The sequence below is a fragment of the Onthophagus taurus genome, chromosome 1, assembly GCF_036711975.1.
Source record: "Onthophagus taurus isolate NC chromosome 1, IU_Otau_3.0, whole genome shotgun sequence".
In the NCBI taxonomy this organism is placed as follows: domain Eukaryota; kingdom Metazoa; phylum Arthropoda; class Insecta; order Coleoptera; family Scarabaeidae; genus Onthophagus; species Onthophagus taurus.
Genome location: NC_091966.1, coordinates 35,806,195 through 35,832,407, shown reverse-complemented (window position 1 = coordinate 35,832,407; position 26,213 = coordinate 35,806,195). Strand labels below are relative to the sequence as shown.

General features: G+C 30.3%; 3 protein-coding genes across 7 annotated transcripts; 1 reads left to right on the top strand and 2 right to left on the bottom strand.

Moving 5' to 3' along the window:
* Positions 1-926: 926 nt before the first annotated feature.
* LOC111425752 (glycerol kinase 3-like) lies at positions 927-16,363 on the bottom strand. 3 transcript variants are annotated; one of them, XM_023059983.2, is made up of 8 exons: positions 16,274-16,363; positions 6,541-7,324; positions 6,232-6,342; positions 5,917-6,173; positions 5,545-5,725; positions 5,320-5,488; positions 1,337-1,423; positions 927-1,120 (listed from the first exon to the last, which is right to left on the bottom strand). In XM_023059983.2, exons 2-8 carry the CDS (start codon positions 7,309-7,311, stop codon positions 1,017-1,019), a joined length of 1,680 nt encoding a protein of 559 aa, XP_022915751.1. In that variant the 5' UTR covers positions 7,312-7,324; positions 16,274-16,363; the 3' UTR covers positions 927-1,016. The 3 variants fall into 3 exon arrangements, with proteins under 3 accessions (XP_022915751.1, XP_071057011.1, XP_022915752.1); XM_071200910.1 differs by lacking the exon at positions 16,274-16,363 and adding an exon at positions 10,867-10,932; XM_023059984.2 differs by lacking the exon at positions 16,274-16,363 and adding an exon at positions 10,834-10,923.
* A 645-nt stretch (positions 16,364-17,008) lies between these two features.
* LOC111425726 (cyclin-dependent kinase 10) lies at positions 17,009-18,795 on the bottom strand. Of its 2 annotated transcripts, XM_023059947.2 has the most exons (8): positions 18,684-18,795; positions 18,505-18,629; positions 18,377-18,449; positions 18,147-18,321; positions 17,893-18,095; positions 17,392-17,838; positions 17,206-17,339; positions 17,009-17,149 (listed from the first exon to the last, which is right to left on the bottom strand). In XM_023059947.2, the coding sequence occupies exons 1-8, from the start codon at positions 18,700-18,702 to the stop codon at positions 17,114-17,116; spliced, it is 1,212 nt and encodes a 403-aa protein (XP_022915715.1). In that variant the 5' UTR covers positions 18,703-18,795; the 3' UTR covers positions 17,009-17,113. The 2 variants fall into 2 exon arrangements, with proteins under 2 accessions (XP_022915715.1, XP_071056987.1); XM_071200886.1 differs by having other exon boundaries at positions 17,893-18,321.
* A 223-nt stretch (positions 18,796-19,018) lies between these two features.
* On the top strand, positions 19,019-25,482 carry LOC111425774 (transmembrane channel-like protein 7). Of its 2 annotated transcripts, XR_011642183.1 has the most exons (4): positions 19,019-19,462; positions 19,520-19,776; positions 22,651-24,933; positions 24,987-25,482. XR_011642183.1 is itself a non-coding variant. In XM_023060014.2 (3 exons), the coding sequence occupies exons 1-3, from the start codon at positions 19,291-19,293 to the stop codon at positions 24,535-24,537; spliced, it is 2,316 nt and encodes a 771-aa protein (XP_022915782.2). In that variant the 5' UTR covers positions 19,019-19,290; the 3' UTR covers positions 24,538-24,962. The 2 variants fall into 2 exon arrangements, 1 of the variants encoding a protein (XP_022915782.2); XM_023060014.2 differs by lacking the exon at positions 24,987-25,482 and having other exon boundaries at positions 22,651-24,962.
* Positions 25,483-26,213: the final 731 nt, after the last annotated feature.

Below are 26,213 nucleotides of genomic sequence, written 5' to 3'. Positions count from 1 at the left end.
CTCCTCCTCCACGTCGTACTTTTTAGGCCGTAAGGACCGTTATTGGGTAAATTATTGCAATATTTAAATATGCGCTTTAGAACTATTTACATATCGTATACCTACTTGTTATTGAAAACTACATAATTCGTAGCGTATGTGACTAAAAAATATATAAACGAATATATAAATAAAAAAGGCTGATTCGACACTACTTGGTTCGTTCGTGTAGATCTGATGATGTATATTTGTGTATTGTACCGTAAATTGTTTCTTTTTTAAGACAAAGGCGTGTCTCTCTGCCTCCGTTTTTAATTTTCCGTTGGATTTGTTGATGACGATGCGAACGCCACAATCAAACCGGAATTAATTTACTAATTAGATTGTAAGTCTGGTTAAGTTAAAATACAAACAAAAAGAAAACAACTTGTATATATTATATAATTTCCTCAGGAAGATATACCAAAGTCTGTACATAACAGTTGATGAGTAATCTATGTTTTTTATCCATATAAATATTTACTATGTAACACTTATGTATGAAAAATAATAAATTACTTCTGAAAATCAATTTTTTACAAAATTTTTAATTATTAAAAAAATGAAAATCTAACATTTAATCTATTATACAATATACACAATTATTAAATAATAATTATAAATAAAGTGTAATAAAATGTCACCAAAACAATTAATTATAATAATAAAAAGGAAGATGATCAAAAGTATTATTTGTACATTTCAATTTGTCTGGGCGTTTTTTGTCACAATTAATTGGGGACATAAAAAGAGATAATATCACAAAAGGAAAAAAATAACCTCATGTAATAATATTTTAAATTGTGATTATATAAACGTATGAAGCCTTTTTTCTATTATTTTCCTCTTGTACTTATTAATTCTTTAAAAATAAATTAATAAATTCATACACAAGACTAAAGCACTCATCGCATTATATAAACCTATCGAATATATATTAAAAATACATTTCACTTAATGTTATAAATTACATAAGCATTAACGCAATGCTATCTATGTCACGCTTCGACAAACATCATCTTTTTTGACAACAGTAGTAGTCCAAAACTTGAAATTAAATATAAACTTGCAGGTATGCTAGAGAGTAACCTGTATCTTTCATCTAAAGGGAAAAAAGAAAATATTTCAATTATTAACAACAAATATTTTAAACAAACAATTTAAAGCAACAAAATCATCTAAAAAAATACAAGATAACACAATAAACACTGTAAAATAAACTCTTAACAACAAAAAATTACAAAAACAAAATAATAAAATAAAAAACAAATAATTATTTACAAATGCGCATGTAGATGTTCATTGTTTATTATAGTACCTGTCATGTCGGGGGATTTTTTACTTGTAGCCCAACCCAGTGATCTTTGAACAGCCATTTTCCATTTTTTATATCTTGCATCACGTTCTAAACCAAAAAAAAAAACATTTATTATAGTTATAATTAAATCTTATATATTTATTCATTAATTCAGTGGGGATAAAATCTCCGATCCACCTCTGCCAAATGAATAGCAAATTTCAATCACTTTTCTGGGCAGAGATATAAACAAGAATATAAGTCTGCAGTTGCAAGAGGCTTAAATTTGTATTTGCAGTGTCATAATTGGAGCAATAAACGTACTAATTTCCTTTCATAGTCGAATTTATCAACCAAGGAACACAACTTTGGAATAAATTAGAAACGAAATGGGGAAAATAACAAGACTTGTGGTAGTTATTTATTCAGCGTTGACTGTCTGCTCACAAACAAAGTTAGATTACAGCGATTAACTGTACATGAATGGAACCAATTATGCCTTGAATTACAGTTCTTGAGGGAAATACGGCTTCAATTTGCAAAGTGAATACCGCTCGCTTGATGACGTCATACCAGCTTATTTTTTTACTGATGATGAAGAAATTTGGTAAATTTACATCTCAACTTTCAAATTATACAATCTTTCCCAAGAAGAAGAAATACATCCTGTAGAATTTATATATACCTTACTTGAGCACATGAGAGTAAACTATGGATAATTTTGTAATTTGCAGATGTAATGAATGCTTTCTTATAGCAAACTGTAAGCCACACATCAATTAGTCCCTTGCTATATTAGGAGAGACTATGCAGCCTTTCCAGTGTCGTTTCTCTTTATATATCTTTCACATCGCCTTTCAAGCGCTTTCCCGACGAATGAGGAAAGACTGATTGGTCTATATGATTTTGGGTCAGTGTAATCTCTCCTCCCAGGTTTAGGGATGAAGACTACCTTTACTTCTCTCCAGGATAAGGGAACATAGCGGAATGCTGAGTGCGTCAGAACACAACATATAAATGTGAACACTAACCATTACGTCAGAGCGCATCACGTCACAACACGTCAGACAAATATAAATCCGGCTTTACATGTGATATGATTTATGACATGTATAAAGGCAAAGGAAGGCGTGAAAAAGTTGAGAAAATGGAAAAACAAGTTTGTTCAAACCAAGACCGTGCCAATACAATCACTACAATCTTTAAAAAAGATGTTGAAGCTAAAGTTACAAATTTAAAAAACTGAAAGTCTTGTGGAAATGATAATATAAAAAAGTTTTTAAAGTACGGAGGCCACAAGTTGGTATAAAAATTGAAGAAATATTTAATAAAATTCTTTATGATAAAAGTACGAAAGGAATGGCAGAACAGTATTAGCCTTCCAATATTTAGGAAAGGACAAAAAACGAGTATTATATAGGGGCCGTTTCTGTTTAATCTCCTAATGGATAAAATCATAGAGGAAATAACATCTTTAAATATGGGATATGTGATGGGCTCCAATAGTGTTAGCATGGTGTGTTATGTCGATGACACTTCTTACAAATAACCCACAAATTCAAGATTGCTATTTCCGTTGATAAGAGCAAGTCTATGACTACTACAAAAGATCCGGTCAGATGTAAACTCGTAATCGATGATAAGTCAATTGAACAAGTCATGCAATTTAACTATTTAAGTATACACATATCAAGCGCCCATGATCCAGTGAAAGACTTCAAAAACCAAATTAACAAAGTAACCGCAGATCCGCAGATATTCGCAAATCCAATACGAATAGATAGCAAAATTGGAATATATAAGACATGTATAAGACCAATAATGACATACGGAATAGAAGTGAGAGTAGAAGACTTGAGATCAATAATGGGAAAAACAAGAATGACAGAGCAAGAAAATCGAATATTAGAGATAAATGGAACGTTCCAGACATAGTGAGATAGGGAAGTTGCTGAAGAAACAATGGACAACAACAGATTTCCAAAAATCAGCTTGCAAACAACCCCCCAAGCTTAAGACCAGCTGGGAGAACCTCAAAGATATGGCGAGACAGCTGGCATTCGACATCTTAGAAAAGTAAACTAAAACTAGAACTAACACTAGACCTAGAAACTTTCGGGTTAAGCCGTGCGTTTTTTGAAAAAATGTTTGACGATTCGGATGCCATTTTGCAACTTTCTTCAGAAACAAGTTCGAAGTGACGAATTCGATTAAAATTTGACAATAAATATATGAAAAGGTTATTAATAACTAATTGTCTAATTGTCAACTAAGTTGACCCCAACCCAAGCATCTTCTCTATTCATGTTATTCCCATGTCGATGAATCTCTATCGCCTCTCTCGTCAATCTTTGGAAATAATGTCCGTTTCTTGCTAGCACTTTGTTTTTGTCGAACTCTATGCTGTGTCCTCCTTTGTGGCAATGCTCTGCGACTGCAGATTGTTGGATCTTCCTTAGTCGGATCTTCCTCTCGTGTTTCTTGATTTGAAACATTTTTTCAAAAAACGCACGGTTCAACCCGAAAGTTCTAGTGATAGTGTTAGTTTAATTAACAACTGCCGCGAATGCCTTCGTATTTATATCTTAGGAAATGTTCCAAAGGTAATAACTTCAGAATTAACAGATCGACAGATCTCCAATAAGAATAAGAAGAAAAAGTTTTTAACTTAAAGAACTCTTTTTCTATTCTTTTTTCTTTACTCTCTTTATTTATTGTTATCAAGTAAATACCACAGATATAGACACCTAAATGTAATATACCTTAAAAATGACTCACGTTTTAGAAAGAAATTCACATTTAATTATAAAAAAGTCAACAAAGATATTAATGACAATAAAAAAAACACCATGTACTGGTGTTAAGAGAAACAAGTTTGGAGTAACGCGCTGGCAAGAAAACGACAATTCAGTTGATATGTTTAATAAATATCCAAACATTTTATTATAGTTGTCCTGAAACAATATTAGTTGAGATAAAACTTAAGTTAGGGCCACTTTTACCATCTTTTGCTAGATCCAGTTCTTAGCCAATGAGAGCGTTGTAACTATGGCAATAATCCTGAGAATAATCCCCCGCGCACTCGCACTCACAATTGAATGAGTGAGTAGTGCAAAATATGATTAAAATTAAAGATTAACCTATTCTGAAGATTTTCACATCTGGCTACACTAATATGGTACTATTAGCATACTGTTATTTATTTACGAGTTCGTAACACATAACAGGAAATGGCATTTTTTGAACAATTGATGTGTATGGCTAAGCACATTATATCACCTTACTTGGCTTTAGTAATAAATATATCTTAACACAAGTTTTGAAAGACGTTTGCTAAATAACGATGAAGATTGGAAGAAATGGCTATTGTCAAAATCGCACAAGATTGAGAGAATCATTATTCTGATGACGAAGATGATAATAATGTGCCCAAATAGTCTGATAATACGATGCAAAATCGTTCCGTTTTTGATGATTATGGCATAACAGACAATCGCATGAATGAATTTACAATACCGGTGTAGTTCTGTTACAGGTTTGTGATTGATGAATTTATTAAATCAATTTTGTTGGAGATAAACAAATATGGTAACAGAACTGAGGGAACTGAACTTCTAAAGTTTTTCGCAATCTCTTTTCATATAGGGATTGATAAGAGACCTTATCTCAAAGTCTAGTTTTGTTTAAAAATGATTTTTGAACTTGTTTCTGAAGAAGGTTGCAACATAGCATCTAAAACCTCAAACAATGTTTTAATAAGCTCCAAAAAATTCTGGTTTAAATTTTATTTGATTTTTGTTAATGTTATTTTTCTTTCTATAACGAAAATTTTTAAACAAATTTTTTTTTTGCTTTCTTTTTAAACAATGGTCAAATAATTAATTGAGGGGTCTACAAAATATAGGAAATTAATTGAGACCTTTATGGGTGTTCTTCTCAAATTATACAAATAAATAAATAAAATTTTATAGAAAAATATTTATTATTAACCTAAATTATCTTACCATCTTCTGTTGTTGTTGGTAAAAACGTATCTTTCGGAACGGTTTCTCTATCTTGTTCTTCTAAATCCCACACTTCAATTCCTGAAGCGTAACCGGCCGCCATCGCAACACCTAATGCCGTTATATCTTGTGATTGTGCTCTAAAAACTGGAATTCCAATTATATCAGCCTATAAAAATAAAAATTATTTAATTATTTTACAAAAAACTCGAATGATTTTATTACTTGTAACTGCATAAGCAAATTATTAGTTGTCATTCGACCATCAACGTGTAACTTTGCAAGCGGAATGCCACAATCTTTGTTCATAGCTTCTAAAATATCCCTCGTTTGGAAACAAACTGCTTCAAGTGCGGCTCTTATTATGTGCTTTTTCGTTGTAAACGCCGTTAAACCACAGATAATCCTGTAAAAATGGCTTTTAAATTTTCGCAATAATTTAATATTAGTATTGTTTTAATGATCTTTAAGAAAACAAACACAATCTTAATTGCAAACACTGATGTTATATAAAAATAAAAAAGTAATAATTTTAATTATTGATTTTGCATTATTGAGAAAAAAATTAAAGATTCTTAAACATTGAAACTTACACACCCTCGAGCATCTTTTCGCCAATAAGGGGCATACAATCCATTGAAAGCAGGGACAAAATAAACATCTCCAGTATTAAAAACTTCTTGTGCTAGCGATTCTGTGTCCTCCGTAACATCATTAATTAATCCCATGTTGTCTCTAAGCCAATTCATTGCAGCTCCAGCCACAGCAACACTACCTTCTAAGGCATATACGGGTGGTTTATCACCAAATTGATAAGCTACTGTTGTAACTAAACCATGCGTTGATTGAACTCTCTAAGAAAATGATACATATAAAAATAAATAGAATAATAAAGAAGATAAAATAACTTACATTTGGGCCTGTATTATATAAAAGGAAACAACCACTTCGATAAGTATTTTTGGCTAAACCTTCTTTTAAGCAATTTTGTCCAACTAACGCTGATTGTTGATTACCTAGAATCTAGCATAAAAAATTAAATTAAAAACAAATATTACTTTAAAAAAATTAGATAGTTTTAAAGACAATCTGTTTTTTAGTAAAATGATTAGCAAATTCAATCATACTTCAAAAATATATTTATTATTTCTTAATCCATCTTTATGACGATATCATATTTAACGTCGCAAAATAAAATGTTTTTATTTAATGAATACTTACTCCTGAGATTGGTATACCATTAAGTGGACTATTATTAAATTTGATTTTTCCATATATTTCCGAACTACTTCTAATTTCCGGTAAAATATCCGAACTGATAGAAAAAGTCCGTAATAATAAAGGATCCCAATGTAACGTTTCAATGTTCATAAGGAATGTCCGTGAAGCATTCGTTACATCAGTCATGTGAATACCACCATTTGGACCTCCTGTTAAATTCCATAAAATCCACGTATCCACCGTTCCAAATAAACATTTCTTCGCTTTACAAGCTTTTCTAACGTTCGGTACATTATCCATCAACCATTTCAATTTAAAAGCGCTAAAATACGGCGAAACCGGCAATCCACATAAAGGTTTAAAATGATTTTTGTTATTATCCGGTAATTTAGCTAATATTTTATCAACTGTTGCATCAGTTCGGATATCATTCCAAACGATCGCGTTGTACAAAGGTTGTCCGGTGGTTCGATCCCAAACGACGGTCGTTTCTCGTTGATTCGTAATTCCGATCGTGCAAATATCGGATACTTTGTAACCTAATGATGGAAGCTTTTGAAGGACATCGCCTATGCAATGTCTGATTCCTGCTAAGATTTCCATTGGATCTTCTTCGTGCCAACCCTCCCGCGATGTTGATACTGGCATTATATCAACGGCATGATCGGTTAATTCCTTTGTATGTCGACTACGAAATACGCAGAATTTTACTGTTCTTGTACCAGCATCTATTACTCCTATGAGTGGTTCTTTTTCCGATGCTACAGGCATTTTAAATTATTTACTAGAAAGAAAAAAAAAAGTTAAAAAAATAGTGTTGTTTCCGTTTATTCGGAAAATAAAATTTGTTTTTTAAAGTTAAGTTCAAGGTTTTAAAGGTTATTAAAAATGTTTCTTCGAGTATTTTGCTTTTTTTATACTTTTTAACATAACGTTTAATATTTATGAGATTCAACCAGTTTATAAATAAACGGTTGATAAATTTATTCAATTGTCATCGTCATTTTTTTTTTCATTTTTGTTGCTATCTTATAAAAAACAGCTATAAAACGTCAATGGGATTTAACGTAACCACAAACAATGATTAGATTTAATGTTTGAAACGTAAAAACCAATCCATTAGGTAATCATTGTGTTTTAGTTTACACGGAGTGGTTTATATTTTCTATGACGTTATTAAAAAACATTTTAAAAAAAGTATTTTCCCATTTATTTCATAACGTGGTATTGGCATTTTATATCAGATTAATGTGATGTTGTAAAACCGATCGTAAAGGCAAAATTTTATGTTTTGATATATTTAGTAAACGACGATATCTCACGATTATGCTGTGAAAATACAGCAGAATGTAGCTCACGTCTATTTTGTATGTTGTTAGAGGTGAGTATTATTGCATTAATGATCCCTAGGAAAAGCACAGATAGATTTATGTATTATTGGTATAAAAATGACTTTATGCATCATTATGGAACTATATATAGCAATAAAATAGGACTGATGTCTAAATACTGACGATCCATACAATCAATGAAAAGAGAGTTAGATTTCAAATTATTGCACACAACTCTATAACTTTTGCTACTCAAGTAAACAGAACTTCCACCTCTTGGATTTGTTACACAACACTTTTGCCAATACTATTGTACAAACCTCGCGACGACCATAATACAACTCACCAGGATCTTATTATGATCTAAATATGTTCAACGTGGAATGAGTCAAGAGTATGATTACGTAAAATTATCATACATAAAAGGAAAATAAGCACAAAAGACATATAGCGGAATGACGAGATCGAATCTAAAATAAAAAAAACGAAACTTATACAATACTGTGTATGAAGCTCCAAAAGGCTGGCGATAAACTTGCATATAAGCAAGTACAAGAAAGAGTTGGAAAAATAATTACTAGAAAAAAGAATGAAAAATGGACAATACTTATCAGTACTAAACAATTAAATAAAGAAACTTCAACAAAACTAAACGCAATGAATAAAATTTGATCACAATTTTAGGGTTGACTTTGAAGTTGACGCTAACTTAAAAATCTTCATCACAGAAACTTTATCACAGCCTGCAATTGTAATTGAAACATTAGTAATGAGACTAATGAGTAAAGAAACATCTTTAAAGTCATACAAAATATATGAAACTTTCTGAAGATCTAAGTGTTGCTGAAAACTGATAATATAAACCAAAATATATTATGAACCTAAGAAATTAATACTGCACTCCATAAAACTTCATCAAAATCTTAATTTTTAACACAGAATTTCTAACACTAATAGATAAAAACTTCATTGAAACAATAATTTAACATTAACCGGAAAATCTTAAGGCTAATATGAATCAATCAAGAATTTGACTATAATAAAAAACTTCATCGAAACATAAATTTTTAATTGATAGCTTTTGGATTCTTCAATACAACCTCAAAGTTTAACCAAGGAATAACTAGGAGTTACCACACAAAGCAACTTCAACGAAATATTGATTTTCATTAAAATATTTAATATTAACTCAAAAACGTCATCAAAACCTAAGCAACCTAATTAAATGCAATTTGGATCGATGAAGTTTAATACTTACACAAAAAACTTTTTATAGTTATAACCTTCACTTTTAACTAGTGAATTAACTGTAAAAACTTCATCCAAACCTAAGCAAATCTAAGAAACTTCATTCAAACCTAAGGAAATCCAAGAAACTTAAACAAAGACATCCTAAAATTTTAATGAGTAATATTTATTCAATCGAATTTTATGAAACTTCTTTATATCTTAATTTTTCGGCATTTACCTTAAAAACTTCATCATAATATAATCAAATCCATTAAAATTCATCAAACACTTAATTTGTACGCACTAAATACAACATCAACTTCAGCTATATTCAATCGTTAAAGAAAATTAATCAATTCCAAAAAAGAATTAGAAAATAATTTAATAACTTCATCTGAACATTAGTTTCTAAATCCACTTCATGAAACTTAATTATAACCTTAATTTCAAACTAAAAGTTATTGGTTGTTATTGGAAAAACTTCATTCCAACCTAACTAATTGTAAGTCCAAGAAAGTTTAACGAATCCTGAAAATTTCAATCAATAATTCATATTTGTAGAATTAAATTTATAAAACTTCAATGAAACCCAACAAAGTTTATGAAACTTCTTAACTTTAATTTTTAACAAGAAATGCTTTGGTCAAATCCAACCTTAATTTCTAATTAGAGGTTTAATTATAACTCAAAAAACTTCATTCAATCCTAACCAAAATTTAGAAACTTCAAGGAATCTTAGAATTTTAATCAATAATTTGTATTTATTGAATTAAGTTTTATGAAACTTCTATGAAACGGAATAAACCTTATGAAACTTCTTTATAACCTTAATTTTTAAAGATTTCTCTAAAAAACTTCATCATAATATAATTAAATCACGTAATACAAAAAGACTCTTCAATGATTCCAAATTCACTTCATTAAAGTTAATTATAACTTTAATTTCTAACCAGTGGTTTAACTGTTGCCCAAAAAACTTCATTCCATCCCAACCAAGTTTAATAAACTTCAAGGAATTTTGGAATTTTAATCAATAATTTGTATTTACTGAGTTAAGTTTAATGAAACTTCTATGAAACGAAAGAAACCTTCTTTATAACCTTAATTTATAAACATTTCTCTAAAAAACTTTATCATTATATAACTAAATCACATAATTCACCAAAGAATTTTCAATGATCCCAAATTTACTTCATCAAAGTTAATATAACTTTAATTTCTAACTAGTGGTATAACTGTAGCTCAACAAACTTCATTCCATCCTGACTAACTTTAACAAACTTCAAGGAATCTTAGAATTTTAATCACTAATTTATATTTATTCAATTGAATTGTATACAACTTCATTCAAACCGAACATACTTTATGAAACTCCTGAACCTTAATTTTGAACAAGAAATTTAACTTTGTCTTAAATAACTTCATATAAATCTCACCAAAACTATTGAAATTGATCAAACCCTTTTTTATCAACTGAATCAATTTTAAGGAATCTTCAATTTTTTATACAAAATTTGAAACAATTATTTAATAGATACTATAAAAAAATGAAATTTTAAGCCAAATATGTTCAGGGTAGATGTATAGTAGATATTAGTAGATGTATAGTAGATATCTAAACATTATCATAACAAAATAAGTATTTCTTTCATTCAAGGAATTCAAATCACTTAAGTAATCGTTGCCCAAAATAAAAATACGTTCTTAATTACAATCGTGGCGTGACACTGACCTTTTCAACTAGAATATAATGTCACAAACACACCTGTGCAACAACACGTTTATAATCGCAAAACGGACACCGTTAACGAATCGATAGACACGCGCGAACTGATAGTTTTTCTTTACGCAGAACCGCTCTATATATGAACACCTTTTTATCGCCGCCAGCAATATAAGTACCGAAACGTTTCATAATGGGGTTTATTGAGATTGAGAGTGCCTTGAAAAGTCGAAGTGAATGGATATAAGTTTTACGTAATGGAAAAAGAAAAAATTAAAAAATATTTTTCAGTATAATTGATGATAATTTGTAAAAAATAACTTTAACATTCCCAAACGGTTTTTAACGAAAACATAATAAATTTATAAAGCGATAAAGATATAAATTAGTATCTGGAATATTTTTTATTAACCTTTGAACATTTTAATTATAAAACAAAATAAGGAGTGGCAATTGAACATTGTTCAAAGTGGAATTCGGTTTTGATAAAACCAAGCCAGTTTAAGTTTATCTATCGTTTATACTACATAAAAAAAACTTGATACAATGATAACATTCAAAATAGACACACCTTTCAATTTTAAAAATTATTAAAACCCAGATTTTGACGTTCAAACGGAGGTCAATAACTGTCGTTTTAAAATAATATTTGAGATAAGATTAAAAACGATTTCAACAAAAACATTCGATCAATTGGAATTAAAAATTTATTGCAAAACATAAAACATCAAGAGACAAATATTGAATTAAACTCGAAATGATTACATTTTATGGCACATCACGAAATGTTTATAACTTCAATAAATTTAAATCCACCTCTCTATAAAATAAATTCTTTTACAATCCATTTAAAAGATGAAAGTTTTCTGCAAACACAGCTTAAAAGTAAATTAAAATTTTATAGCAATTTTTCATGAAGCAAACATAAAATAGCGCATAATAGTTGCTAACTCAGCATTTAAAAAAATGCAAACGCAAAACAATCTTAATACTATTGCATTATCGCATTGCATGTTTCAAACTATGACGCAAATCAACTATTGTAAACTGAGTAAAAAAGAAATATTGCAATTACTTATAAACAATTAAAAAAAAGACTTTATTGACGTCGATGAATGAATAAAATTACACTTAAATAAAGATAAATTTATCAAATAGTTTTTTGTTATTATTTGTTGTTTTTCATATTATCATAAAATAAACAACTTGTTCTGCGAAAGGAATTTGGACTAGATGATTCATTCAAAATCCCATGAATCGGTTTATACCTAATTATCTTGTTTTTAAATCGAAACAAATAACACATCGTCGAGGAACCCACGCAAAGTGAAAAATAATTTTGAAACTTTAAAGGCGATTTTAAGATAAGATAGTTTTCAATTACATTTTGTCGATGAAATAGATCATCACATAATGATAACGACATGATGGTTAATAAATAACAAACATTAATAAATAAATTCTTGGCTTGTAGTAATAATAAATAAAAACATCGAAATGTCATTCAATCAGATTCTTTCTTTTTTATTTTTAGAAATGTTTAAAGCAGGTGTTGAAAAGGAATTTGATGGACACCATATAAAGGGTAAATATTTGATTTGGTTTTATTTTTAATACATGCCAAGAGAAGCTTAGTTATTATTTATAAAAAGTTGTAAAATGTCAGTTACTAATAAAATGATAATGAATAATAAAATGATGATTAAAATCCTTTATTGAAATAAAATGTTCAATTGACCAAATGCACTTTTTTACTAGCCCTCAACAGTTGATACGTACATTAAATTTGCTGGTAAAGTATCTATTATTTGAAGTATGCTTTTACTGAACGCTATCGTAAATGTATACATTAGTAGTAATGTTTACATTTACTAATAAGTTTAAATTATTATTCTAACATACACACACCTAAAACCACTTTATTGAACGAGAAAGATAATTATCACTTTAAAATAATATTTACTTTTACGCAAATAAAATGTTAGTCCAATCGATCTTAAATTAACACTCTCACTCCAATTATGTGAAAATAATGGGGGTAAAATGATAAGTTTATTAACAATGTGTAAATAAATGCACGAGTTTGTCGGACCCATGACTCAATTTACTATTACGAGAATGCGCATGAAATAGATGGAAAGAGAATTGGTAGCATAGTAGTAAGAAGGCAACAACTGAAGGAAAAAAGCACAAAAGCTGCTGAAAGTGATGTTGAGATCAACCGTGCCATATAGGCAGAAATAAAAGCCTAGGAGCAAAAAACGGCAGAAATCAGGACAACACCAGACATCAGTAATCTTAAAATATCAATGAAAAATGTGTTACCAGGGATAAAAGAAAGAAATTCTGTGGTGGTGAGAATGGTTCCCTTTAAAGGCTAAGAAAAACTGACGATTCTTGTTTGTTGGTAGAAGACCAATAAAGTTTTATAGCAAAAAAGGTTATATCCAATTATCCAAAGAACCAAAAAGTTGTTTAGAACAGCTGAAGATTCTAATTGATAAATTGACATATCATGGAGTAAGTTCCAAGATCTGACAAAATTCATAGTAAAAGAAGAAATAGAAGAAAATGTATCTCTAAGGAGGTGTCCTAATGAAGATTTTGAAAAAAAACTTAGGGAACGAAAGTTCCACTTCAATGAACAAAAGACAAAAAAAATTCGATATTCAGAAAGTATGACAATTACGGATGAAAACTGATCCTAAAAAGAAAAAATGGGTGCAAAGTAATGCTTTAGATACCTTATAAAGCTTATAAAGGAAGACCAAAAAAGGAAATTTGGCGAAGTATTGATGAAAAGAAGACTAAGGTTCAGAGCGCAAATTCAGCGAAACAAAATGAAAAAAGGAATATTCTACAGTAATAAATTTGCACTTATAAAGATGACTGACGCATCAAATCCCAAAGGTGAAAAGACAAAAGGAAAAAATTTAGACCAAATAATGCTTACAATTCTACAGGAGTTGATCTCCACCATAATGATTGTGATCAGAAATGGTAAGAATTAATTTCATATCAGAAAACCAGACTGTAGGAAGATTTAAATGTAAAACGTTCAACCTGATGATCACAGAAGAGGACGTGGAGATACATAACTGAAGAAATTAAAGTTTGAGGAAATATATGAGAAGAATACTGCAAAAAAGGAATGAAGCCAAACGAGGGATCTATGTAAAAACATATAATATAAGGTAAAAATGTGGGAAATACCCTCCAGAACGTTGAGACATAAACCAAATTCTATAAAAACTGTTTAATTAAAAAAAGGGGAAAAGCAACAAGGGTAGTATTCCAAGTAGTCCAGTATTCCAAATAAAACGCTGCTCCTCGAAAATGCAAGATTGCAAATCACAATAAATGTAATAATAAAATGATAATTCACGCTGATGAAACTTTTTGCTGGAGCGACTGAAAAATGAAGTGTAGAGGAAGACTTACACTTCAACCCAACATTTTTGCATTTAACACGAAAACGGCGATTTTTATCAATATTATCTAACAGTAATAAAAGTTTCTATACTAAATTTACTATTAGAAACTGCAAAAATAAATGTAGAGTTATGATAGAATAAAAAAGTCTGAGCAAACAAAGTTTAGGAACAGTCTGTATAGCATTGTTCCCGCGGACCGATCCAACTCATAAATTGCCTAACGATTTTACATCACATTGATTTATACTGTACCAAATTTCAGCACATTACTGCAAATAGCGGTTAAGATTTTTGGAAAAATGTGTTAAAATTTAAGATAAAACTTTAAAATTTGAAGACTTTTACTAATTTTTTTTTACATGAATGTGGTTAAATTTGTTCCCCCAGTCAACGAAACACTCTGTATATGTTTTGAGGTTTCTCGAAAAAATCAGCCACAGATTGAGATCTTTTGGTACCATCTGATACACATCGCATCTGATTGCCCCATTGATCTCATTGTCAGTGGTAATGTTGGAAACGACTTAATGTAGAATCTGCGCATTGCAGCTCCTTTGACATTGCAAAAAAAGCTAGCATAAGTTATCGAATACGCATGAAACGTCTATCAAAGTGCTACAAAATGTTTATACTCAGATAATGATTTGAGCAACTGCTTCAAAACGCATATGAGTTGTGCTGTAGAAGAAAGCAGTCTTTTAAGAAACCTATCCAATTCATTGAGAAGACTGATCGGTCTGTAAGATTTTGAGAGCATTGAATCTTTATCAATTCTCTCCTTCTTGTTTCTCTTGTTCACAATGATGCAATAATTGTTATTAATTTTATTAAACAAAACCTTTAAATTTACGATTGTTTCGTATTTTTGGAGGTAAGGTCTTATCTCAATTATTTGAACTTCGGCCAAATATTTAAACATTTGTAGCTAATCAAAATCATCTACTGAACGAAAAGTTTACTAATACAATTTTCTTATCTCAATTAACATACATATATGACATTTTTTGGTAGTCCAACTGATTTACGTTCAACTCGTTTTTCTGTTGGTGATAAAGTTAGGTTGTTCATAAAAAACCTAAACTTGTGAAGTCCACAAGCAATACAAATCGATGTTTAATTATTAATAATATATTAAAATATATAATATTAGCCGCAGCGTTAATTTTTAAAGATTATAAATCTTAACAACGACAATCCAGGAAATAAATAAAACTTTTAAGATAAGAAATGACGTAAATTCACGTTTATTAAATTAGATATTATTAGCATTATGTTAAGAATCAATCTGTTTAGTGTAGATACCAAATGTTATTAAAATTATCAACAAACTGCTTCGATAATATTTCGAAGATATTTGTAATAATATTTAAATTGCTTGTTTATAAATAGGGATCTCCTTAGATAAAAAATGCTACTTACAAGTATTTCTTAAAAAAGTCTAAAAAGTGTTTTCGATACAACCGAAATGCTTTATTAGATGTTTATAGTACTGTAGAACACCTGTATATAGACATTAAAAAGTGTAAGAAACACCACAATAAAAAAATTAATTATTTATTGAAGAAATAAAGTGAAAACAAGAACAGTTAATTGGATTCTTGTAAAAATAAAATTCTCAATTTCCCGATTGAAACTTAATTAAGAAAACTCAAAAATAGACTTTACTAAGGATTCCAAGATAAAAAAAATCCAATCAAAGTAAACCTACGAATCTAAACTGACTCATTATAACTTCAAATGCATTCTCTCACTGGAGACCTTAAAATAGCAGAAAATTGCGCAATCATTGATAAAGTAACAGGAAAAGATTTTAAATCGTCGCTAAAATGATGAATTAAATTAAACAGAAAAAATTTTCATTCAAAATTCCACGTTTTTATCAATTAAAATGGGATCGTACTTCTTTTATGAACGCACTATTTAAACAATATAAACCTAGGTTTAATTTGTGTTTAGAAGTGGTTTATTCAACACCGGTGAAATAAAAAATTAAAATTCATTGAAAACTTGCTCACCTTGTCGTTCCTAACCTAGAAATGCAACGTCACAGAGCCAACGAACACCTCCTCGTTCGGCGACCAACCACCTTCTAGCGCAGAGGCGAGCCCCCAACGAATAAATATCCACTACACCAACATCGTGGGTTCTTTTATCTATTATAGACCTATATGGAACGTAATGTGTTGAACGAGCCACGTACACTACATGACATTTGACAGAAGTGTATAATTACACAAAATTTATGTGCGGATACATTTCCTATAAAGTATAAACAAATAAGTTTATGTTTGTGTAATAATTTGAGAAATGTGTTTTGAGCACAAAGGTCAAAATCTGAAGAATAAACAAAATTATATTTTCACTTACGTTATTAATTTGTTCATTTTCGTGATTATATTCTTGTTATTATTTTAGATAAATAAAAAAATTTCTCTTTTTTAAAGTTTAATTTATAGGTTAAACTTTAAAAAATGCCAAAAAATCGATTACAGCGCCATCTAGTAATTATAACAAATAAAAATTATAAATAATTTTATTAATTTATATTTAATTATAAATAAATATAAAATAAAATATTTTTTTAAATAAGAATAAAGTAATTTTAAGCATTAATAATTCTTTTATGAATTAATAAGCTTTGTAGTTAAAAAAATTAAAATTTATTAAACAGCGCCATCTATAAGTTATAAAACACTTAAAAACTTGATTAGGATACTGTAAAAATGATTTTGAATTAATTTTCAAATAAATTTTTATTTTTTATTTATATCAAATTATTAATACATAAATGTTTATCCTTTGAAATTTCTTTAATCACACCTCAAATTAAAAAAAAAAACGGTAATTTATAAATTTTATTCAACTCTCCTCTTCTTAACTAAAGATCCAAGCTAAAAATGAAAACAAAATTAAATCAAAATCAAAGCTTATTTATACGATATTTTACCAAATCAGAAATAGCGGGTAAATTATTGGTTTGATCCCCAGCGCCAGTATTGATAACCTCATTTGCTGTACTTTTACTCCCTCCTTTAATATTTCTGTGTTGTGGAAAAGTTGGCATTAATTTAGGATCACAAGCTATAAATAAAAATTATTAAATAATAATCCTGATATTTAAATAATATCTTACGTAACGGAGCTTCTTTAAAATAGCTACTTTGCAAGCATTCCTCGGCTGTGGCTCGTTTGCGTGGATCGTACATAAACAAAAAATTTAGAAGTCTCAAACCAGCGGCTGATAGCCACGGAAATCTTTGCTTCAAATTATTATATGGTTGTTGTTTTAAAGTGTAATTCTGTAAGGCAGGTAAATTACTAAATCCTGGCCAAATAGCATCGGAAGGCGTCCCAAGTAAATCAACAATCAATTCTAATTGCTGAATTTCTGATCGACCAGGTAATAAAGGTTTGTGTCCTAATAATTCGCCCAAAATACAACCAGCAGCCCACATATCCACACTTGTTGTTTGTGTAGGAGCTTGAAGAAGCAATTCCGGGGCTCTATACCATAAAGTTACAACATGGGGTGTCATTGGACGAAGTGGAACTCCAAACCAACGTGCCAAACCAAAATCAGCTAAATAAAATCAATTTTATTTAATACAATTTACTTAATTAAAAAAAAATTTACCAATTTTAACACATCCTTTATCTGTCATAAGCAAATTAGAGACCTTCAAGTCTCTATGAACTATAAAATTATGATGAAGGTATCGCAAACCTCTCAAGACTTGTAACATTATGCATTTAACTTGAGATTCAGTGAACGGCGCTTGCATATTGTCTAATAATGAAGCTAAATCTTGTTCACAATACTCCATTGCTAAGAAAATACTAAAAAAGGCGGGAGTTAATTGAATAAATTTTTTTGATATGATTAAATACCTTTCTAAACTTCTTCCAACAACAACTTCTTTTAAATGAACAATATTTTCATGGCGACAACTCAATAAAACTTGAATTTCGCGTAAACTACTTACAGGAATACCATCACGTTCCAAATCCATACGAACTTTTTTTAATGCTACTATTTTATCTGATTGTGTATCTTTTGTGCGATCTAAAAAAAAAAATAATATAATTCTTTGGTTACTACACCATTCGCTTTTACTTACACACTATTCCATAGGTTCCTTCCCCAATACGATTTAACTTTTCAAACTCGGACACAAAACGACATCTTCCCAGCTAAAAAACAAATTCATTTATAAATTAATTTTTAATCAAATTGAAATAACCTTACAATATCCGTTTCAGGAATATTCATCGCCTTTCCGGTTTTAAACGAAGTTAAAATTCCCTTTTTTGTGATCGGAGCAGAAGGTTCCGCTCCATTCTCAGTCTGAGCCGGAGCTTTAGCAGCGGGTGCTAAAAATATTATTATTAATATCTTTAAGTAATCATTTTTAAATTGTTACTTACATTTACGGAGAACTTCCATTATTTGTCACACAATTCTTAGTTTTTTTTAATTAATATGACTTAACCTCAAAAACCAATAAGCCGACAAACAAACGCTGATCGTTTTTTTTTATAGTACTTTTCATAACCAACTGTAGAAACAAAAATCACCAAGAAATAATTTAATCAATACGATTTAAAGATTTTAAAACGTTTAATTAAAAACGTTTATAGATATTAAATTAATAAATAATACTTAAATTATTAAAAATGTATTAATTTTTATTATTGAAGTTAATTTGAAATTTGTAATTTCAGAACGTATCAATAATGCAACAATTAATTGAACGTATCCTTTATGATCATTACATTTATTGATCCGTTTATAAACAAGCACAAAAACGTGCTTTAAACATTTAATTTAAACTCAAACATGTGTTATAACGGTATACGATAACTAAAAGTGGTGTTAATTTTTCAAAAATAGGTCGCATGACGTATTTGGACTTTACTTTTGTCCATATGTAGGTGAAGTGCTTATTCAGTCCCACAAACAAGTTGTTAAAACGAAAAATATCCGAATGTTTTAAACAATATTAATTATCCACGTGGAAATTTAAGCGTAACAATGTCTGGTGGTGGAAATCGTAAGAAAAACAATAAAATCCAAGGTTGGGAAGATGCGGGAGTTGAATTTTACCAAGAAAATTATCTTTCGAACGAGGTTGAGCTCCAAGAAGTGCTTAGAAAAGATCCTAAACATTTGGCGACTTTGCTTCCGAGCAAACAAAATCGAGCTTGTAATTCTTTTGTGTCAACTTTTGTGTCGGATTTAATTTACTTTAATTTTTTTGTAGATTCTACAATGCGGATGCATTGCACGGATACTAAATCACGTACCGTGAGGACTGTTAGAAGACAAACCACTACTAGATCGTGGAGAAGAGAAAATACGGGGCGAAGACCTTCAGTTGCTGCTGAAGTACAAGTTGCAATGTTACCGGATTTATCTGAACCTATTTCTAATGAACAAACAGCTTGGGAACAAGTAATGAGGATTAAGGAGTTACCTATACCAATGGCTGAGAAGAAATTGATGAAAATGAAAATACAAGTTTGTTTAATTTATACAGGTGTATCTGAATGATGTTCCCAAACTTCAGGGGCGATTCTTTAGTCAATTTTAAGGGTATTTTGATGAGCTATGCCCCTCCAAAAATGGCGAAAATTTTAGTTTAATTTTTTTTTTCTCCAGAACTATAAACACCAGGAAAATGAAATTTGGGGTGAAATAGGTTTAGTTCATAATATGGCATGTTTTTAGCTCAATATTCCCTTCTAAGTTACTAAATATAACCATCCCCGTTCAATTTAAACCTAGATTTTTTTTATGAAGATGATAAATACATAGGAAAAACTTCAGTTAGATAGATAAAAATATTCTGAAACTTTTTTGTCTCTCTGATGTTCTTCAAAAATTAATAATTTCTAAGAAAAAAATTAATTAAACACTGTTAAGCTGTAGGGTTGTAAAGGTGGCTACACATGTAACTGCAAACTTGACAAGTATGCTTTAGCGTTTGTAGGATAATTTTGCACAAACAGTTTGCTTGCGCAATCCGCTTGATGATGGATTGAATTGTAATCATGCAAGCTTGCGCAAGCCGAGCTTGGTTGGACACTTTTTTACAGAGAATTTGATGACGTAGTCAAAAAAAAATTTCGGTTTTAGATTTCTAGATATTATGACAATTTTCGTTTTTTTAAATGGAAACAACCACTGATTATTCGCTCATTAAATTCGTTATTTTTTTCTGATTACAAAAATATGGGGTTATATAGGTCTATTTCTTATTGTTTTAGAATAAAGCTAAAAATAAAGTTTTATTTAGTGTCGTCAAAGAAATTAAATTTACAGTTTCCTGTAAATAACGGTACTATAACTAAAAATTATTCTACTAAAAATAATTTATATAAAATTTACTTTATTTTCTAATACATATGTAACATTCTAACATGTTAAACTTTTCATAATTTTCATAATCCATCTTAAAAAACAGGATTTTTAGTTTGACACTTCAGAAAATTTTTGAATACAAACAAATGTTGCTATGTTTATTTGAATTAAAAAAAATAAAGTCCCTAGATTTACAAAGTACCGCGGTTCATGACGCCTGTTTTCGAGCCAAGATGGCGGTTTGACAACTTGTCACTGCATCTCGCCACTTATTTACAAAAATATTGCCGTCTTGTTGCCTTTGGAGTTGCAAAAATGAGAGTAAGAAGGACTTTCGACCCTTCAGAGTACTACCATGAGAAAAAAAGAAAGGAAATTTGGCGTAATGTTATCAATAGAACGACATAGTTTTAAATTTCCCGCTTGACTTTCGAGCCAAAATGGCGTCAAACCGTGGTACTTTGCAAATCTAGGGACTTTAAAAAACTTGATGAGCTATTCAACCAGCACATAATATACAGGTGTTCCATTTAAAAATCTTATAAAAAGCCATTTGCAAAACATCAAAATTTACTAACAAGGAGACAACGCAGTTGACTCTTCACTAATTTTGATGTATTTTTTCAATCTATGTTGAATATGTATCAGTTTTACCAGAGCTTTTGATCTAATGGCCCTTCTAAGAAGCGTAATTTGTTTTTAAAGTTTAGGACCCTTGAAAATTAATTTTATATGCCTCAAAGAAAAACTGTTTATAAACAACGGCATATAGTGCGACGGATGAGTGCCCAGCACAGATCTGGTTATCCAGATTTAACTTCTGCTTTGAGGTTAATAGTTCTGCTTTCAATGGAGTGTGCTCTCAATTGTAGCTTCGATTGGATTGATGCTGAGCCTATTGCTTCTGCACATGATTGTGTCATATTTATCTCGGATTGTGATTACCAGGTCATCAGCATACCCATGAATCATGAATCCATTTTTTGTTAAGGTGATTATCAAGTCATCAACTACCAGGTACCATAGAAGCAGTGAGAGTAGTCCCCCTTGGGACATTCTCTCAGCGCTTTAATAGTCAACGACTCGCCTCCCAGGCTGGATTTGCTGACTTTTTAACATGGCTATACACCAATTGATTGTCGCCGGATGTATATCTTTTACAGCATTCTCTTTGGCTTCGTAGGAGGTGTTATCAAAAGCACCCTCTATGTCTATGAAAACACATAGGGCTATCTCCTTGGTTGTAATTGTCTCCTCTAAACTGCTTCTCAAAGCAGGGAGAGCAGTAATTGTTGATTTTGCCTTCTGGGAAGCATGTTGACTCGGATGGCGTGGATTAGTGACAAGCACTCCATTCCAAGGTATTGATTAATTACTTTTTCCATCCCTTTGAGGAGAAATGAAGTTGGGTTAATGGGTCTGTAAGCCTTGGGATCGCCGTTTGAACCCCTACCACCTTTAGGTATGAAGACCACCTGTACTTTCCTCCATAGTGTAGATAATTATATAGCTAAAGCTGCAGCTTGTTATATATAGGGATATTATTACTGGGAGCAGGTCTTCTACGCCTTTTTATAGAAAAATAGGCTAAAATTCCATCCCCTCTAGGGCTTAAAATTAGTAATAGCCCATCTTACTCTGTTGGGTGTAAAGATATGATGGACGAGTTATATCCATTACTTCAGGATCGGCATCCGCATGGAGGCAGACTTTTGAGGAAGGGAAATGCGTGCTCAGTAAGAGCTCCAGCGATACCTTAGCATCCTCAGTGTATTTTCCGTCTTGTTTGCATAGGTGGTCTAGATCCGTGTTATGGTTTTTTGCCAAGATCTTATACAAGCGAGCAACTGTAGGCGGCTAACAGTAATTAATTTTTTTCAGGCAAAAAAGTTTTAGAATATTTATATCTATTTAAAAAAAATTTTTTATTTATTAAAATTTGCTAAAGAATCACCCCTGAAGTTTGGGAACGTCATTCAGATACACCTGTATATATATTTAATATTTATTTAATTTATTTTATATTTATAGAGTTCACCAAATTTACGTCTGCAAGGTTACGAACAATTTAAATGGAAGCGTAGAAAACTTTTTCAAAGATTCAATCAAAACTTTGATGAATTATGGTCTAAATTGGAATTATGGCATAATGATATGAAACAAATGGAAGGGAATTTTGGTACTGGAATCGTAGCGTATTTACTTTTTATAAAATGGTTATTATTTTTTAACCTAACGATTTCAATTGTAATATTTATTTTTGTAATTTTACCCTTAATAATCGGACCAACCCAAGAAGTGACCTGTGATAAGCCCTTCGATAAAAACAATACAGACTGTTGCTTATCTTCATATTTAAATTCAACTAATTTTAAAGATGATGTAATAAGTGTTATACAAGATTTAGTTCAAGGGACAGGTCGTTTAGAGTATACCCCGTTTTTTTATGGCAATTACACCCATAAAAACATTCCTTACACAATTTTTAACATAAAAATGTATTATTTTTTACCGTTAGCCTATGTAAGCATAACAATATTAATTTTACTTTACTCCTTATTTTCTGTGATTAAAGAAGCCGCGAAATGTTTTCGATTCAAAATAATCGAAGGCGAAGGTCAGTTTTATAAATATTCAAATTTGGCGTTTGCAAGTTGGGATTTTTGTATTCATAACGAGAAAGCTGCTCAAATTAAGAAGAAAGCGATTTTTAACGAGACCAAAAGTAACTTAGAAGTTGAACGATTACGAGAGGAAAAGAAAAATAGAACGAAACAAGAAAACGCAAAAATTTCCGTTATTAGATTGGTCATAAATTTGTTTGAGATTGCCATTTTGGCTTTATGTGCTTGGTTGATTTATATAGTTTTTGAATTTTCGTCTCAAAAGCTTTCCAAGAAATTAACTGAAATTGAAAAATTATTTTTTGAATTTTTACCCTCGATTTGTATCGTAATAATGAATTTGTTAATACCGGTTTTATTCCGCTATTTAGTTGTTTATGAAAAGTATAGTCCGGGATTTACCATTTCGATAATATTAATAAGAACAATATTTTTAAGATTATCATCGATTATTGTTCTTTATGGCTCAATGTATTCGATTATTATAACTAATAATAAAATGGAAAATTGTTTTGCAAACGAATACAAATGTTGGGAAACGTTTATAGGTCAACACATTTATCGTTTAGCCCTAACAGATTTCGCAACGCATTTAATAATAACATTCCTTATTAATTTACCTCGTGCTATCTTAGAAAAAAGCACCAATAATAAATTTATCAAATTTATTGGTGAACAACACTTTGATTTACCCAAAAATGTCCTTGATATCGTCTACATGCAAACATTGTGTTGGTTAGGAACTTTTTACACTCCTTTTCTACCGGTAATTTATGTAATTATTTTATTTTTTATGTTTTATGTTAAAAAATTTGTAATAACAGTGAATTCAAAACCATGTAAAATGATCCATCGTGCGTCAACATCAAATTTCATGTTTATGAATATGCTATTAATTTCGTTTATCGTTGCCGTATTTCCCGTGGCTTACACAATCGGTGAATTAAAACCGAGCGAATCTTGCGGTCCATTTCGAGGTTTAAACACCGCTTGGGAAATTGTAGAAAGAACGTTAGAAAGTACACCAGAAATAATTAGAAACTCATTGAGATATTTAACAACGGCCGCAGTAACTGTTCCACTTTTTATCATCTTAATACTTCTTTTGTATTATTACGCCGCTGTTAATAATGCAAATCGACATATGGTTCGTGTACTTAAAGATCAATTGGTACTTGAGGGGCACGATAAACAATTTTTATTAGAAAGACTTAGTCAATTTATTCGACAACAACAAGAAACTCAAAAGCAATTGAGACACGTTGATGGTGATGTTAATATTTCTAGTCATTAAAATTATTATTAAACAGTTTTTAAACCAGATTTATCGAATTGATTTTCATTTAATTAGAGTTGCTGTGATATTAAATGAAAAATGTATACCTAATTTTAAGTTGAACACGCAATATTCCCTTTATTTTCTATTTATCAACATATCAGTATTAATACCCAAACAGATTTTAATTTATTAATATAATAAATTAATTAAATATTTATATACAAATAATCGCTAAACTCTATACATAGAAAAGAGAATACAATTTTATTTTAGCTTATTTTTAAAAGAAAAATCAATCGATACAAAAATGTAGCTTATAAAATTGATGAAAATACGGCCAATATATTCCATGCGACCTCTCAAATTATTTTATCTGCATGTAGTCCAAAGTTATGTACAAAGCTATCTTGTGTAAGTGAAAATAAATTGATTCGTATTTATTATAATGTTTTTTTTTTGTTAAGTGCTTAAATTCAAAGAACTAGAAGATATCAAATAGCCCATCAAAGAATGCGAACATATTAAAGACAAACAAAACACCATGGTTCTGTAACGTTATTAAAGAGCCGTGTAAATGGAAAAAGAAAGCGTATTTGAATATATATCATCACAAACGCCACAAGCATACGAAAAATATAAGAGACAAACGCTGGGAAACCTTTTCTAAAAGAATGGAAAGTGTCTTCTATGGACTGCAGAAACAAATCTGGCAAAATTAATTAGAAGTCAAAGAGCGGAAGCAAATGAGCTCATTAACATCAAACATATAAAAAAAATAACTGGGTGAAATATTTAGAGAAACTTTATTTAGAGATCAAAACAGAATGGAATACACCTCAGATAGTAACCAACGATGAGGCCGTTATAGAAGAGAAAGATATAGAAAGGGAACTCAAAAAACTCAAGAACAGAAAGAGCACAGGTCAAGACAATATTGCCAACGAGTTACTGAAATATGGGGGAGAGAAGCTAAATCAACAATTAACTTTAATTAAAAAAATTTCTCCCAACATAAAATCCCGGACTAATAGCATTACAATGCTATTATTTAAAAAGGGGGTTAAAAAAATTCCAGAAAACTATAAAGGAATCAATTTACTCTACTACCCTAAATTTAGCTGAGCTTAGATGCAAGCTAGTGGTCGATGATAAAATCATACACCAAGAAATGAAATTCAAATATTTGGGCAATGAAATATCTGGATACGGAGATATTGAGACTGAAGTAAGGAATTAAGCTGCAAGAGCGGCAAGGACAGCGGCGTACCTAAATGATACCATATGGCGAAATAAACATATTAGAACTGAAGCCAAAGCCTGGATATACAAGACCGCAATTAAACCTATATTAACATATGCAGCAGAGACTCGACCGGAAACATCCAAAACAAAAAGAATGCTAGAAACTACAGAAATGCAAATAGTACGTAGAGTAGTTGGGAAAACATTGATGGGCAGAGAAAGAAGTGCGAACAACAGACAGGCTTGCAGGATAGGTAACATCAATGATTGGATATTGGACAAAAAGAAGAAATGGAATAAGCACATCGACCGAATGACAGAAGAACGAATTGCGAAAATAACACGGGATAAATCACCATCAGGACGAAAAAGCATTCGAAGACCTAGAAAAAGATGGAGCAACAACCTTCCAACCGATTAGAGGACAAAAAAGTGAAGAAAAACAGGCA